The 13,606-nt window shown below is 40.0% G+C and overlaps 1 protein-coding gene across 4 annotated transcripts in view; it reads left to right on the top strand.

Moving 5' to 3' along the window:
- GABRB2 (gamma-aminobutyric acid type A receptor subunit beta2) overlaps positions 1-9,786 on the top strand; it is a 145,312-nt gene extending 135,526 nt beyond the window's left edge. For 3 of the 4 annotated variants that reach the window (XM_066614079.1, XM_066614078.1, XM_066614076.1), the window contains one exon: positions 9,439-9,786. In XM_066614079.1, the coding sequence (XP_066470176.1) occupies positions 9,439-9,786 (348 nt within the window). Of the gene's footprint in view, positions 1-3,114; positions 3,121-9,438 lie in introns of all 4 variants that reach the window. The other variant, XM_066614077.1, reaches the window with a different exon arrangement.
- The last annotated feature ends 3,820 nt before the right edge of the window (positions 9,787-13,606 follow it).

Below are 13,606 nucleotides of genomic sequence, written 5' to 3'. Positions count from 1 at the left end.
GCTCTGGAGCTCACAAAACTCTTAATGTGCTATTGCAAATTAGCTACATCTTTTAAGACATTAATTCCATAGGAAGTTGCAGTTTTTTATAGCAACTGAGCTGAAATATTTAATCAGAAGAACCCTGGCAGAATACAGTGGAATCTCATTACTATCACTCACCCAGTTTTGGGCTGGAGACAGACATATCATAAAAAGAGGCCTCATAGAACAATTGAAACTCAATGAATTTTGAGGGTAGGCATCATTTCTGAAGGAGTTGTAGTGTGCCTGTAGAGCTGTGCACCTTTGCAACTAAAAAAGACAGACAGGCATACCAGCAAATCAAGCACTGAATGAAACCCGTAAGCCCTGCTCTCCCCCTACCACTGTGCCTGACTTTAACTGAAAAAAGTTAACAAAGTGTCCCCATCTCAAGCACTTGACTGGGGGGACTTTATGTTAACTTTTCCCATCAATAGGAGAAAACAGGAGAAGGGAAAATGGAGTGGAAAGGCTGAGAAAAGTGTTACAACATAATCCTGTGCATGTCTACTCAGAAGTCGCATTGTGTCTATTGAGGCCTACTCACAGGTAAATGTGCATAGGATTGCAGAACTAGTATTCCAGCAGCACAACTACCTTTATAGTTATCTCAAAGTGTGACCATTCAGCGCAGCTAAGATGCTGCTGCAAGCAACTGCAACTGTGTACTAGTGGCCAAAGAAAGGGCACCAGCATCAGTAAGTCAGTATGTGCATGGAGGGGAGAGTGGATCAAGGCCAGGAAGGGGGTGGTATTGACAGTAGTGGCACCACCAATATCTTAATAATAATAATAACAACTTTATTTTTATCCCGCCTTTCTCCCCAAAGGGACTCAAGGCAGCTTACAACATAAAAAACATAATTTAAAAACAAATAAAAACATATTCTTATCCTCTTTCTCAGCCTTAATCCGTCTTCCCAGGTCTACTTAGACTTGCTCCAGCAAAGTAGCAGGATGGTGGAAGATAGATAGATAAACACTGTTCACACATCAGACCTGCTATATACTACTATATAGTGTTGTAGTGTATATAGTGTGTATCTATCTATATATTTTCCACCATCCTGCTACTTTGCTGGAGCAAGTCCCAGTAGTGTACTCTATCATTGGCTCACTTCCAGGGCAGCAATGAGGAGCTGAGATTTGCATCATGACATAATGGTAGCTAACAGGAGGTCCATAATACAGTTGCCAGAGGGATACTGGTGACCACGTGGAATGGGTGCAGGCATCTTCATGTGATGATCCTCTGTTAGGATAAAATCTTGTAAATGATAACAGCAGAAGGGGAGCACACACAACAGGACCACCATTTTGCTGGCATCCCAGTGGCAATAGGAATGAGAAGAAATACAGACTTTAAATAATAAAGGTTTAACTATGATAAATAAAGGCTGACAGTTATCACAAGAACATATTTATTTATATTTCATGTGATATAATCTCTGAAGATACTTCTGTTGGCAATAATGGTCAGTGGTATACATTTAATGGTAGGGAGAGGAGCAAAATGTGGCTTAGCAGATGTCAAACACAAAGGAAAATCTTAGCCAGGTGATCTCTTCCAACCTTGTTTTTGAGCCTTGCAAGTGTTGGCTTGCGTCAGTTCTTCAGTAAGCCAAAATCCAAACAGAGGTTGCTTTTTATCCAGAACGACTTCTGCATTGTTTCTCTAGCTTTGAAATGGTTAGTTGAGCACACCTTTCAAGCCTTTCATGTGAAACTAAGCATTTGGGCATAGATTAAGAGGCTAAGAGGTTGTGCTCTGCACCTTGCAAGTTGCAAGAGAGCTGCCAAATGTTGTGAGGGTGAAAGCACTCTGCAGCAAATGACCCCCTTGGTCATTGACATTCAATTTGCATTCATATATCACTAAAGGCATCATTTTAAAATCATAGAAAGGCCACTACCACTCTTAACTTTACACTGTGGTTATATCTGCTGTGAATCAGCAGTGTGCAAGCCATTGGTGGCCATCTCTCCACTAGCATTATGTAGGATTTGCTGTGAATGTAATGTGAGGTGGTGGCAGCAGACTTAGCCTGTGGCCTTTTACCAAAAAGGTCACAGGGTAACCTCCTGCACAGTCTGTAGCACTATTCCTGCAGTCATCAGAAAAAAGGTCAGGCCAGCTGTGTAGGGTGGGGATCTCAGAATGATGTGTAGCGGTGTATCTCAGAATGCCACCTTTAATTTACACAAGGACAGTGTGTTTGCAGTCCTGACTTGGTTAAGACACATCAGCCTTGTTGTGTAATCTCAGAGTCTGTCCTCCAGTATTTTCAGAGAGGAAATAATTCATTCTGACCATGACAGAAAGTCATTCAAAAAGTATTCTTATTTTTAAGATGTTGTAATAGAGAACACGTTCAGCTGCAGCTGTTACAAGTAAACTCCTGAAATACAACCATCTAAGCAATGCAGCAGAATACAGCTATGTAAAGTGTCAAGCCTTCTACCCCAGAGCCAAAGTGTATAGACTGTGTTGTACTAAGCTGGATTGTGTCTGTGTGGCTAAGTGACTGATTCCTTTTTCCACTTGCTCTAATTGCTGAGCAGACAGTCTACCTCACCTCATTATATGTGGCTAGCCTACATTTACACCGTCGCATAGAATGTGGCATGGGAGAAAACAGAGAGTGCTCCACCACTGATCGACTAACATTACTGCCTTTTTGCAGCACAGCTCAAAGGGCCAAGGCTCTGTCACCAGCCTAGTGCCTGGGCTGACACTCTCTTCCCAGTTCTTTCGTGCCATATGTGTACTAAGCAGGAACTACTGAACTATTTGGTTACGTCTCCTTTGTATGATATTTATGGATACTTTAGGTAGTTCTTGGATGATGCTGCAAAACTGAATCACATATCATTGAACACAAAGATCAATTAATTTGTTATGCAAGTATTATAGCAAGTGCTCCTGCACTGCTGAATCCCATGCTACTTTGGTAATATCTGCTCAGACAAAACAGTGCTGATGTAGGAAGGCGCTCTGGCAGCTGGCCTTCCAGTGCCATGCCTTTTAACAGTCATTACTGGAACATAGTGATATCTAGACTGGAAACAGGTGATCTTGACCTGAGATAGTTGCAGGTGATATGAAAGAGGCATAGGCACCTGTGAAATGCAGATTCATCCCATCTCGTCCCTGCTAAACAGGGTGTGCAGTTTTTTGTACAAGTTGCAGATTAGAAACATAATGAGTCTGACCAATGGTGACTGTGGAATTAGGTTTCAGCTGCATTTGTGCAAGTAGTGCTGAAGGGTAGCGGCTCCTATCAGTATCCATTGGTAAAAACCAATTGTTGATGGTAATCAACTACTTGTTGCTTGTCACTTGATTTTCCTTAGGAAGATTGATATGAATAATGCCACTATTTAAATGTATTTTTAAAATCGCAAATGCTTCCTAAAAGCTTCATTTCAATATCTTTTTAAAACTTAAAATATATATTAATCATTTCTAAATGGATAAGCAGGCTGTCAAGTTGGAGTGAAGCCTTAAGATTTAGACTTAGTGCGAGAACGTGTGTCAAGACCCATTAACAGATAATGTAATATAGTATGGGTTTTGTAACAGTGGTGGTGAAGTGTCACAGAGCAGGTATAGAAGGATTTTGGTGCCATTCACAGAACTGCTTTGAACGTAAGTGTCTCTGGTTGCCATTGACTCAGATTTTCCAGAAGGGTACTTGTGGTAAGTTGGCCTTAGGAAGGAAGTGTGGAATAGGACTGTAGCAAAAGACGAGGCAGCAAATGGAAAAAGCAGCTGCCAGAGGGGGGAAAGAGGGTCTAGGCAAGAAAGTTTGAACAATCCAGCTGAATTAGAAAAAGAGGAGAAGGGCAGCAGCAGGAGAGAGAGAGTGGGCAGAGTGAGATGCTTATTGCCAAGAGTTGCAGCAAGGAAGGCTGCAATTCACATATTGATTTGAAATGGCTTTGGCTGCAGGCCATGAGTAGAGGTGAAATGCTGAATGAGTAATATGGGTTACTTTCCTTTCATCCTCTTTGGCTGAGGATAGTGCAGCCAGTCCAGTCAACATTACACAGCTCTCTCACATTGTTTTGTTCCATTTGATGTCAAAGGTAGAGCTCAAACGTTATGGCTGTATCTGTCTTTGGCTTTGTTTCCAAGTTCATGTTTTAAAAGCAGACTGCCTGCAAGCAATGGAACATGACCGTATGTATATTTGGACTGCTATGCCACATCGATATGACACATGTTTGATAGTAAGTGATATGAATAAGAGGACACTGCAGAACTTCATGAATAAAGCCTTAGAAAAGCAGGAAGAATTGTGGCATGAGCAAGCTCATAATTCAATGCCTAGATTTTAAAAAATTGTCACTTCCTTTCCTTATATTATGGGTAGACTTATTTTTTGAATGTAGGATTGTTTACTGCTGGTACGTACAGTGTTACACACAGCTCCTTTAGATAGCCATCATTTTGGAGTTTCTAGATACTGCTTGGAATCGCCTCTCCTCTAGATGCATCTGCTGTTTGTACTGGGGAGATCAGCTGTGTCTCATGCTCTGGTCCAGGATCCACAGGTTCATTAAGAGCAACCATTGATTCCATTTTTGTCATGTATCACATTACCATTTAGAGTGATTGCACCATACGTCCATGAATATTCATTTTAAGTATTTGACCATTCGGCATTAATCTACTTTCATGACTTACTCGTGTTTTTTCCCTTTCTTTCCCTACCCTGTGGAGTTTTCCCATCGTATGCCTAAAGTCTGTTTTGTTCCATCAGGAATCCTGTTCTGTGGCTGAATAACCCTTCAGCGCCAAGAGAGTTTCTTTGTCGCTTCCTTCCACCACCTTTGAAATCCACCTGTGTTCTTCCACTTCCTCCAAAATGATTTTACATGTCATTGTTTTTTTGGGGGGGGGTCAAAAGCGACCAGTTGGAAAATAAGTACATTTCCATCATGAATTTATGTTGTCTAGTCAGGGCCAAGACAACAACAGCACTTCTAACCAGAATAGCCTCTGCTGATTGTTGGCTCAGAGAGCCCTGTGCTTCTCATTCGTGCATACTTTATAAGCTTAGCCTATAGTGCATTACTTTTTAATGAAAGCTAACAGCTGCCTTTTCTCTAAGGAAACTGGTCTTGATTTTATTAACTTACAGGACAGAAGAATAATTGGCACATATCATTGTCCAGAAATGTATTCAACAAAGGTATCTTTTATTGTTTTCTAATGATTTCATCCTTAGAGACTTAAAACTAAGATCTTTGACCACTAGTGGTCATTTTAGATCCCATGGCACTTTTTGCTGGCATCTTAATGCCAGGATTCTCTCCTAATTTTGGTTATATTATGACTTGTCTTCTACCTTCTGAACCATCCCCACCACTCACCTCTACTCACGGCATAGTTTTGATTGGCTACAGCATTCTTCATTTCCTGTACTTAAACAGAGTGTGTTGTTTGACCATGTTAGATAGCCAACACATTTTGCCTGAGAGGTGATTGCACTTGTTGGTGAAGTGATGTTGCTTTCTAAAGTCTGTATAGCGCTTTGGGATCCTTCCGGATGAAAGGCGCCCTGCAGAGTTGATGTGTTTTCACTGTTGTATTGTAAGCTTTTCCTTAGTTCCAAGCATACATTTCATTAGGGATGGGTGAACCTGTTTTGTTGTAGTTAATTTCCATGTTACCTTCCTAAACTTATACTCAAAGCTTTCTGTCAGGCCCCCCAAAATCAGCCAGTTTGCTTTCTGTGATTTGAATTAGGCCAATTTGTTTATATTATTTTTCTGTATCATAACTTTATACATTTCCTGTTTTGGAAGTAATATGAAGGTGGTACTGACGAGACAAGGATTAGTCCAATTTCTGCATGGGGAAAACTGGCTTATTTGAATAAATGCACACTTTCATCCCACCTGTCCTCACAATAAGACAATTAAAGGTTCATCCATTACTAATTTACCTCTATCAAGTAATTTCGAACATATCTTTGGAAAATGTATAAAGACCTCCAGCCTTCTCAAGCTGCTCTGTTATCAGACAATTGTCTGGCAACAGCAGAAAACCTCTTACAAGAAAAATATGAGTGTTATTAAATGCCATGTGCACAGAAACAATTATCTTTCCCTGCTAAATTCTCTAAACGCGTGGCAGCTGGTTGACTTACTCCCATTTCATAGTGGCAGCAGTTGTAATGGCATCTTTGCATCAGCCATAGAAGACTTGAAAGCTGGCCATCTGAGAACTTGATCTGTCTGCTTATCAGGCTTTTTTTTGCATTTCACTCAATATTCTCTAAAAGATCACCTTGTGTGATTGTATAAACTGTTAAAATATTCATATAAATATCTCTGGCCCAGCTGTACAGTTTGCTTTGAAACAAAGTACGTGGAAGGCTGAAAATTGATTTAAACTTTTGAGGTCTGGACTCTGACTGGATATGGAAAATGAGATTTTCAAAAAGCTTTGCTACCCTGCTTGTGTGACTCACCCCATTCAACCTACCCACCCTCCCTAGTATAACTGTTCTGATTGATAAATGCTCCGGGTTTTTTTTTAACCTCAGATGTAATTTTTTTAATGCTGTATTTGTTTCCCAGTCATTGTGTACTTGTCATAAGGCTAACTACCTTTCTTTTAACTGTTGTTTAAATTTTAAAGAATTTACTGTTTGCTAAATGGTGAATTCTTTAATGCTTGATGCCTTGAAATATGTGTTAAAATAAGCAATTATCTACCATTGGAAAAAAATCACCCCTGCTTAGTTGCTTATGATGGGCTGGTGGACTTCAGAATTCATTAGTGGGATAGTAATGTCTTGAAAAATGAAATGGCTGTGCTTATACATACATTAATGTTCGTTCTGGGGCTGCTGAAGTTTTATGCTTTAATTTTGTTTTGTTTATTTAAACTAGAAGTGCAAGGGGACCTATTCCAGGCATTCTGATCAGAATGATTTCAGTTCTTTTATAGGCTTGACACTAAATCTCTTTTAGGCCAATACACACGCTATGTAACAAGCATTTTTTGTGAATATGACAGTTCATTTTACCATATCCAGAAAAATGTTTTATAATGATTTCAGACAATACCTACCTCAGATGTCCACATGCCTTTTATTATTTGAATGCAGAATTGAGTAACTTTGATTAAACTTCACCTTAGTTTGTTAGGTTCGTCTAGAATGAAAGTTTCTGAACCTAGGAGACAAAATCTCACATGGGCTAACAGTACAATCTTCAAACCCAATCTGTTCAGCTCTGGTATTTCAAAACTGTCTCCAATATTGTGTGTAGACCAAACTTCACAGTGAAGTGAGGTTGTCCCCATTACGGGAATGAAAGAGGAAGCCCTGGGCATGGAGTAGTGTTGGGAAGAGTCCTGTCACTGTGTATACATTTGAACTCCTAGTGGGAGATCCTTAGAACTCTCAATCAGGCGATGCAAAAAGGCATTGTATTCTTACTTTTGTGCACAATTTATATAGTATAAATGTACAATATGCATCAATTAGAAGTTGGTCCAATAAAATATATAACTCTGCCAATTCAGATACCTTAAGAAAAATGGCAAAGATGACTAAACTCTGCTACAGTTTCTGGATATAAATTTACTTTCAATTGACCATGTAAAGAATTTATGGAATTGAGATACACTGTATCAACATAATATTGATTTCAACATTAAATTGAAGTGCTTGACAGTCAAACTAAACTTTACATTGGCACTAATGGAAGCAGGTTTAACAGAAGCTTCAGGGGCATGATATACATTGAATCATGGAAGAATAGTTTTTAAATATCACCTCCCCATGTGCCACAGTCTCAGTCCTCATTGTGCCCCTCCACAGCTATTATTTAACTTCAAAAACACAAATCTGCAGAGTCAAATAGTGTATACAGTATACACAAAAACCCGTGTTGACACTTAATGTGATGAGACTCTGAAATGAATGCCTGGTTATTCTTGCCTCTGAAGTGCAGCCTGGTGCCGTGGCCAATCTTCTGTTCTGATGGGATTTTACAGAATTTGCTTTCAAAATTATTACAGTTATCCTGAGCACTGCAGCTTGAGAAAGGTGCAGGCATAAAATGTAAAAGCGTTTTTCACTGTTCACTCCGATAATAGAAAGTATCTAATCGTCACATCAAAATTCAAAACTCTAGTGAAATGACAGTTTCAGAATTGTTTTCAGTGGATCTTAGCACTGCATCAAAACAACAGGACTGTGCTAAAATTCAGACATCCTGGAGAAAGCAGCAGCATGACTGAGATCATTCTTGATTTGAATGCAGATGGATCTTGTCAGAATTTTTAGGCCACAGTGTGCAGCACTTCAGCCAAGTACATCGTGGCAGTGCCACAAATTTCTAAGGTTTCTGCCAGACAAACATGTGGCCACTGATAGTGCCATACAGTGTATTTGCCTGTGCTTTCCAACTGCAGGTTCTAGAAGCAAATGTATGTATATAGCTTTAAAGTATACCTTTCTGTAGATCAGCAGTGTTTGGGAGCCCAATTCTATCCAACTTTCCAGCACTCATGCAGCCACAATACAGTCCCATGGTAAGGGAGCAAACGTTCCCTATCTTGAGGAGGTCTCTGTGACTGCCCCCTCCCCACTACAGAATCTAGTGTGTGTCCCATTTGGCACCACTGCATCAACACTGGAAAGCAGGGCCAATGAGAGAAATTTTACCAGGGGGTACAAAGTTTCTTCTGGGCCCCTTCCCAAAGGGGGGGGGGAATAGGTTCAGGGAGACCAGGGGGGACAAAATAGGGCAGGGGGAGGGTGCTGACAGGCACAATAGTCTTTGGAGCCCAGGTCTACTAGGCTTCTTGATGCAGAGCCCAGGACTACCTCACCATGTGGCATTGGCAGCTTGATAAAGTAATATTAAAAACCAAACACACTCCTAAGTCTCTCTAAAATCTTTGAAATATAGAAAATCCATTGCAGAAAATTAGCATCATCGTATTTAGACTCACATTCAAATGGACCAAAATGAACTTTTGCAGCAGCTGTGGCCCCACAGCTGAGTCCCTGAGCTTCTGTACACCCCTTCATGGTTATGGGATCCACAAGCCAAAGAGCATTCCTGGACCTGGTGTGCATGGCTTGCAGCAGCAGTTAATACTGCATGCACATGGTTGTTCCCTGGCATCATGCGCAGGCAGCGAGTTCAGGTGAGATAAGAAAATGTCAGATCCCAGGAACTTTCTGGGCCCCCTCCTTTGGCTCCTGGGCCCCCTTTCCAACCCTGGGCCCAGGTACAAATTACCCCCTTTACCCCCCTCTCCTAGGCCCTGCTGGAAAGTTGGATAGGATTGGGCTCTTGGATATCTTAGCTCTGTTCTGTGTGAATATTGGTTGAGTTTACTGTTTTATTACGCACACTAAGGCAAGCTCTTGTGTTTTCCAGATGGATCCACACGAAAACATTCTGTTGAGCACACTTGAAATTAAAAATGAAATGGCTGCCTCTGAAGCTGTCATAGGCCTTGGGGACCCCAGAAGCACCATGCTGGCGTACGATACCTCAAGTATTCAGTACCGGAAGGCTGGCTTACCAAGACACAGCTTTGGCCGAAACGCCCTGGAACGGCATGTGGCACAAAAGAAAAGTCGGCTACGGAGGCGTGCCTCTCAGTTGAAAATTACCATCCCTGACTTGACTGATGTAAATGCCATAGATCGATGGTCACGCATATTCTTCCCTGTTGTTTTTTCTTTCTTCAATATTGTCTATTGGCTTTACTATGTGAACTAAAAACAAAACAAAGCCACACAGAGATCAAGAACTGGATTTCTCTTCAAAATCGGTTGTACAGCCAAACGTGGGACTTAAGGAGAAAAAAAAAACCTATTCAGGACAAAAGTTATTTTAAAACACCTTAGTTGCTGGCCCACTCTATAATCTGTTTTGGAATATTTGGGTTTCTTTTTCAAAACTGTGAAACATACTAAGTTACAGTAACAATGTGTACAACATGACTTTTACAGATAGAATTGTGTTTAACTTTTGGAGGGGGAATTTGAAACTTGGGCACTTCATTGTTTTCACCCTTCGCTTTTAACACAAATAAGTTTACCTCTAGAAAGAGGACGCTCGAAAGCAGGCCTAAGTTCCAAGAGCAGCTTATCATGCCTCTTCCCATCTAGAACATATGACCAGAACAGAGAGTACGTATTCCTTTATTGTTTTGCTTACAGAACTGATTCCAGCATTACCTTTTAAACACATGAACTTGAAAATAAGTAGTGCCTACCATCATACCATGAGGATGGGTTTCAGAGTATCAAATAGGTCATGTTACTGACTGAATGTGGGTGTTGGAATTATGTTGTTTGAAAGAGGGTTTGTAAAGTGTGAACACAGCATCATGGTCATCCTGCAGTGATCCATGGAGTAGCTTGGGAGGTGCCTGAGTAGATACTGCAGTGTGCCACTCTCATTAAGTCTGAGAGCATTCTATGTGTAAAGTGCCAAATGTTGGTGGGCCAGAAGTGACTTCATCGGTGGTTTTCTGTTGGTGCTCTGTCCTTCCTTTGGAAGGGGGAAAACAGTGGCAAAAAGCAGGTTCAGGCAAAGGCTATAAATATTGTACAAATGATTGGTATCCATTTGCCTACTAGTCAGAATCCTTCTGATGGGTTCTCAGTTACTGTTTTGATTTGTATGTCATCACATTCCACATCAAAGAGCTTGAGCAAAATAATATGAATAAATACCTTTTGCTATATGGGCAACACATTTTAAAAGACTGAACCTTCAGCACAGAGTTAGATTGTTTGTCACCCAACTCCACTGTATTCCATTCTAGCAGTAGGTGCGTGTTTTTAATTCAAAACTCCAGTATGATCTGGGTGAAAGCGGAATTATTTTCTTTATATTCTGCATTTTAGAATGCCTTGGCTTTGTTTGCTCCCTCACTCTGCTCATGTAATTGTATTATTATAAGATCCCCATTCCTGTTATAGGAGGTGGGTGGTCAAAATAAAGTCAAGAGTTTCAGTTCACTGTTACAGATGTGTCCTCCATTTGGTTCACTGGAGTTTATGTGAGGCAAAAGTAACTCCTGCTTCTAATCCAGAAGAGCTACTTACACTGGAAAATAAGCAGTATACTATTTAAAAGGGGATAACATGTTTGGAGGTGAACTTCCTCTAAAATGATGACTATTTCCCATTTTCTTCTTTATCTCCTCTCCACCTCTTTGGGTTTAGCAGCACAAAGAATATTTGACTATTTCTGTGCAAAGACCTTTAACAGCAGGGTTGCTAAGCCACCAGTAGTTGATGGGAATTTTGGATGCCACAGAATTGTTTCCCATATACATTTGGGCTGAGTGCACTTTGCAAAACAGAGCAGCATTACTTTTCTGATATTGTCCACAACAAAACTAGCAGTGTTTTTGAAAGACCCCGACTTTGGGAGTATGTTGTGACAACTGGGATTCACCTTGCTGTATTCATGTATTCATTAAGATTTTTTTCTTCCTTTGCACACACAAAAAAACGCTTGCACATATTAATTTTATAAAAGCAAAGTTGGGAAAGTGTGCAAAATACCAACATTGTAGCTAATGCCTGAGATTTATAGGAAAGTATTTTTTTTTCCTCTTCACGATGGTTCAACAGGTCAGCTATAATGATAAAAATCAGCTCCTAGTGCTGCACTTTAAGATATCTGGAAGTCATAGTACAAGCCATAATATTTTCTGACCTTGCCAGTGAGAGGATAAATTTTACCTAGGGAGATAAGAGAAATAAAGAACGCACTTGCCTCCATGAGGTCCTTTATGTTATTACAGAAAAGATGCTTCCAGAAGTTGATGGGGTACCATGTTTTTTTAATTCTATGAGGTATACAGGCTAAACAGAGGTTTTCAGGAGAAATGGGAAGACAGTGGTATAAAAAGACTTTGTTTTTCTCCTGCACAATGCCTAAGTATGTTTGAGATAGATAAAAGTATTACATGATTTGCTTCATAAGGGAAATTTAAATGAGCTGTTTCCTTTTGAATTGAACTGAAATGTACTCATGCTTATTCTTGTTAGGTCCACATTTCAACATAATAATTGTTCCACTTTTTCAGGTTTCAGGATGCATACTAGCCAGCAATTAAGGTGTTTTCTCTCCATCTTTGTGAAATTCATGGCAAAATTACAACTATATAACATGGCACAGTTTTAACAATATATTTGCGATCAAAGCTCTGTAAATATGTTCTATATATGACTGCTAGTAAGTCTAATATGCATTTTCCAAACTGAAAATTCATGCAGCATATTTGTGTTTGCCTAAGGAATGTTCTGTTTCTATACTATTGCCGTTTTACAGACTAGGAAGAAAGAACCAAGCAATGTCATTCTGAACACTTTCTGTTCTCATCCCCGGGGAAAGAAAACTCTTAAATAATAGCACTGAAGGAGACATCTGAGAATTTTTATATTCTAATATAAAAAACTTAGAATCTGCCAGACACAAAAGCACAATGCATAGAGAACATGAGAGCAAGCGCATAGATAGAGATATATCTGGAGAACAATCCCTTATAAGTTTAGGTAACATGTACATTAAAGGTGCAACTGAAATAATTTAAAAAACAAAACCTAAAACTATGTTCCAGTGTCATAGCTAGCAAAGTTAATGTAAGTGAAGAAAACAAAACACTAAATATTATCCAAGCATATAGTGAGTATATAGACATATATTTCAATATGTGTATATATACTCCTCTGTGTGTGTGTGTATACATGCTATGTATGCACATAAGTGTCCCAATCCAGTGAGACCAGTCTGAGTATGGAATTGGCTTTCTGCCCATAGATCTGCTATGCTGGGGTGCAGGCCAATTGCTGAATGTGATGGGGTGGGGGATTTTTGCATCCAGGCACCTGTTTGCCATCACTATAGTATTGTGGAGCACACTTTCAGTATCTCCTGTATCTGATCAGTGCTGCGAGGAGTGTCAAGCAAGCAGTTAATGAGCTGTAAGGTGAGAGGGAAGCCAGGAACGCATGGACTTGTTCCAGATGGCCTTGCCCCCATCTAAAAAGGGAATCAATATGGTAGGGGTGAGGTTGCTCACAGTGCCAGTGGGAGGGGAGGGTACCTAGACTGAATCTAAGGCCCTCCTTTCCAGACTGCCAGAGAGCTGATCAGAGTTGAGACTGAGACTCTGTCCAATCCTGATTGCTTTCATCCTGTGGGCATGAAGCATTCTGTGGTGCTTGTGGTTGTCTGGGTTTGGGCTCATCTCTTACATTGGTGTTTTAAAGGAATAAGCTAATAGTTTTGTTTCTATAATCAAATGATATGTGAATATTTTTTGAGAAAGCAAATTATTAATGTATTTAAAATCTTACTAAACAGGGTAACTGGGCATTTCTATATCAGCAGATCAATGCATATAATTCTTACAAAGCATTGCACAGTTTGACATTATGATAGTACTGTACCTCCTAGCATCTCAAAGTAGACTAGCTCTCACGTTGCTTGCCTATTTCTTCTGTTTTTTTCAAAAACAACATTGTCCACTAGTAACTTAAAAAAAAAAAAAGAATTCTTAATACCTAAGGGAGGG

The sequence above is a fragment of the Tiliqua scincoides genome, chromosome 2 (assembly GCF_035046505.1).
Source record: "Tiliqua scincoides isolate rTilSci1 chromosome 2, rTilSci1.hap2, whole genome shotgun sequence".
Lineage (NCBI taxonomy): Eukaryota > Metazoa > Chordata > Lepidosauria > Squamata > Scincidae > Tiliqua > Tiliqua scincoides.
This window is presented reverse-complemented; position numbering and strand designations above follow the sequence as displayed.